Raw genomic sequence first — 3724 nt, forward strand, 5'->3', positions numbered from 1 at the left:
ACGCTCTTGGTGTCTGCTGGCCTGAACGGAGCTGGAGGGAGAAGAAGGGGAGATGGTGACTGCTGTGGGGCAGGAGAACACTCACTCCCAGCACAGAGGCAGGCTCACATCCCACCATGGTCACAGGCAAATGTCCAGCCTGTCCCCCCCCCTTAACTGTCATAATTTCTTGCCTATGCTCACGTTAGGAGCAGGAAACCAATGGTGGAGAACTATCTCCTCACATGTCTAAGAGCTCAGCAGCCCCAGCCAGCTCTGCAGGGACAAAGAGGGGGATTTTGCAGCCTCCATGGCTCTCAGGGACACCTGGGTAGCCAGGATCAGCCCAAATCACAGAGGACACATTTCTAATTCATCCTCAAATACATGGGTCCCTGATCAGGGGTCTCCCTCCAGTTTAATCCCCAAAATGTGAATAAACCACAGTGCTTGCAAATGGGGTCTCCAAGGATCCATGTTCCTGGAGGGGCCCCCCTGTGAGGTTAGTCCCACTCAGCTCTAGCAGGATGGAGCTGGTCACCACCTTCTCCAGACTGGGGACGGAAGGCCTGGATTGCCTGCAAGGGTGACAGTGGGCTGTTGGCATCCTAGGACAACCATAGCTCATGGCACAGGGATCCCTGGGTGCGGGCAGGCTGGAGGAACTGGAGGGCTTTGGGTCACATATGAGTCTCCTTCCTCCTCCCTGCCCCTCTGCCCATCCCCTTCCAGTTAGGCAGCCAAACCCTACCTCCATGTCTGGACTCACCATCAAAATTCACATTGAGCATAAAGTCCTTATAGAACCTCTTGCCATTGACGGGCTTCATGGCATTGCAGAGCTTGGTGGCATTGGGGCACAGCGCCTGGTGCATGTTGTGGAGAGAGTGAGCCATGGCATAGACGGCATTGACCACAAATGTGATCTTGGACTCTGGCTCAAACTTGCCTGTCTTAAGGGAGTACCGGCCACAGTCCTGTGTGTGGAAGCTGCACTTGAACTTCTGCTCCCAAAACTCCCGAAACCAGGGATTTCGGCTGTTGTTGTAAGGGTTGAGGTTACGGAAGTAGGCAGCAAACTCCTGAATGGGGTAGGCTGCCAGCTCGATGGTGATCGCTCCTTCTGCTACCGCTTCGCTCCCAGCCACCACGCTCTCCAGGGCTCCCCACCCATCGCTGGCCACCCACATGAAGGACATGTTGGCTCTCTGGGCAGCCGCCAGCAGCTCCCGGGCATCTTCACTTCGGGTGAACAGCACAACCACTCTGGCATTGGGCTTCTGCAGCAGAGCCCGGACCACCCCATCGTAGGTCTTCTTGTTCATGGAGCGCCCCACCTTCTCCGAGGTGGCGATGCAGATGTTGCGCATGCGGGCTTCTTGCTCAAAGGCCTCAATCCCCGTCTCCCCGTAGTCACCCTCCGAGGCCACGGTGGAGACGTAGGTCCAGTTGAAAAAGCGAAGGATCTCCGCCATGGCTTTGGCTTGGTAGAAGTCTGGCGGGACAGTGCGGGCAAAGTAGTCATAGCGGGACTTGTCGCTGAGCTTGGCACTGGTGGAGGCGTAGCTGATCTGTGGGATCTGGAAGAGCCGCAGCAGGTTGGCCACCTGCGTGGAGGAGGAGAGGTGAGCCTCCAAAGATACACCCCAGCAAGGGTCATTCCCACCAGAGGACCCCTACCCAACACCAAGCGTTGCAAGGTGGGGTGCAGCCACTCCCATGCACAAGCATGGGGCTGGTGAGCAACTCCCCCACCCAGGAGGTCCTGGCTGGTGGACAGATGGACGGACAGCACGTTCACATGGTTGCCTGAGCCCCCAGACGGGCTCATTTCCTTGATATTTTTTAGTCTTTCACGCACCCCCCTCGGGGCTGGGGGCGGGTAAATGCGTTTGTGGCAGAAGCAGAAACTCCCTCGCAGGGAAGCTGTGAGAGATGCTCATGGACAAGGAGAAATCCAGGGCACCAGGCAGCCCCATGGCATGGAAGGAAAGGGCTCTGGGGGCCAGGAGCCAGGGTGGGACCCCCCCACTCAGCTCAGGGGGGCTACAGATCTGGACCCAGGGATCAGCACCTGCACATCCCGCACTGGGAGCCCCAGTGGGACCAGCACCTTCCAGCCGCTTGGCAGATGCTCTCGTTAGCTGCAAAGAGCTAATGAGGCTGTTAAACACCCGGGCTCTTGGAGCAGCAAGGGGGAGCTCGGGCACCCCAGCGGGGCTGGTGACCCTGCCCACATCTTGCTGCTCCCCAGGCGAGAGATGCAGCTTAATTAACACAGACAAATGTTCCCAATGACCAAGTCCCCTAATGACCAGAAGGCCCCGAGCACATTGAGGCTACTGCCTGGCCTCACCGCCCACCGGGCTGCCCCAGAAAAAAAAGGTGGGGACAGTGGCCCCAGCCATGGGGACATGTGGGGTCCTCCAAAAGGGAAGGGACAAGCGCCCATGTGGGCTGGGCTGGACTGCACTCCATCACCCGGCCATGGCTTCATCCGCTCCATAGCTGGGGGATGCAGGGGCACTGGGACCAGTGGACGGGGCTCAACATGCCTGGGGGACTCATTAAATTTTCATTGAGTGAGTGGCCCACCAGCCCCCAGGACTGAGCTGGCCCCTTGGGCTGTCTGCATCCTCAGGGGATGCTCCTCGCCCTGCCTAAGCTGGGTCTGCAGAGCCGTGGTTTTGGGGACTGAGCTGCACCCCACCCTGAGTGACAGCCTGGTCCAAGGTTCAAAGTGGCCATTTCCATGGGACATAGGGGTGGTGGCCCCCTGCACCCACCTTGCCCTGGCCAAGCAGCCATACAGCTGAGCCCCACTGAGGCAGGTGCCTCCTCAAAGTTGGCTGACCCTCGTGGGCTGGGTTTGGGAGGGACAGAGGGGACAGTGCCCCTCACCCTGGGCAGCTCTGCCTGCCAGGAGTGGTGTCCCCTTGTCCCCACCGCAGTGTCCCCAGTGCCATTCTGACATCAAGAGTGTCACCACGATACTGGGAGGTGTCCCTGCACCCAGCTGCCCACCCATCCATCCCATAGGGGACAGGACCTACAGGGCTGGTGGAGATCCTAACCCCACTTCCACACCGCAGCGGCCCCCAGGGTCAGTCAGCCACTGGGTGCCAGGGCACCGCAGCAGTCACCTCCCCCAGCACTGTGCTGGCCAGGAGGGACCGGGACAGCCATAGCGTGGCCGTGGCCATCCAGGTCTGGTGGCATCATGCTGTCACCCGTTGGTAGGAGGAGCAGCGTCTCCGGGCACTGACAGAATACATCAGGCAGGACAGGACCAGCATCCTCCAGGCCCACGCCAGGACGTGGCCAGGCAGGGACCAGTACCAGCACTGTCAGGAGGCAGCTCGAACCATCCAGACTCGCTGGTGGCAGCGAGGGACACAGCAGTGTGGTGGCACTGAGGATGGCACAGACCTGAGCATTGAGATTGTCCTGGGCTGAAGAGCTGTGCTTGCCACCGCGACCCCAGGAGGGGAATAAACTCCTCTCCCGTTGCGGGACAGATCAACCAGCTTGGACCCCGGACACCACCAGGGCTGCAGCCCCCCATGGCAGCAGAGAAACGACTCTCCCAAGTGCCAGGCTGGCATTCCCTTCCTGTCGCAGAAAGGGGCACAGCATCACCACGGGCGATGCAAGAGCATTCCTGTGCCACACCGGCAGTGGCATCATCGCACCCCCACCAGGGTCGTACCCCCACTGCCACCATTTCTGCCAACCCCCGGCCCCA

At 60.0% G+C, this 3724-nt stretch overlaps 1 protein-coding gene across 1 annotated transcript in view; it reads right to left on the reverse strand.

Annotated features, from left to right (window-relative positions):
• GRM2 (glutamate metabotropic receptor 2) overlaps nucleotides 1-3724 on the reverse strand; it is a gene marked incomplete at its 5' end in the record, with an annotated part of 6696 nt that overhangs the window by 2595 nt on the left and 377 nt on the right. The window contains 2 exon segments of the mRNA XM_029085578.1: nucleotides 2-31; nucleotides 749-1655. Coding sequence (XP_028941411.1) covers nucleotides 2-31; nucleotides 749-1655 — 937 coding nt within the window.

This window comes from Antrostomus carolinensis, unplaced genomic scaffold (genome assembly GCF_000700745.2).
Source record: "Antrostomus carolinensis isolate BGI_N321 unplaced genomic scaffold, ASM70074v2 scaffold31746, whole genome shotgun sequence".
In the NCBI taxonomy this organism is placed as follows: domain Eukaryota; kingdom Metazoa; phylum Chordata; class Aves; order Caprimulgiformes; family Caprimulgidae; genus Antrostomus; species Antrostomus carolinensis.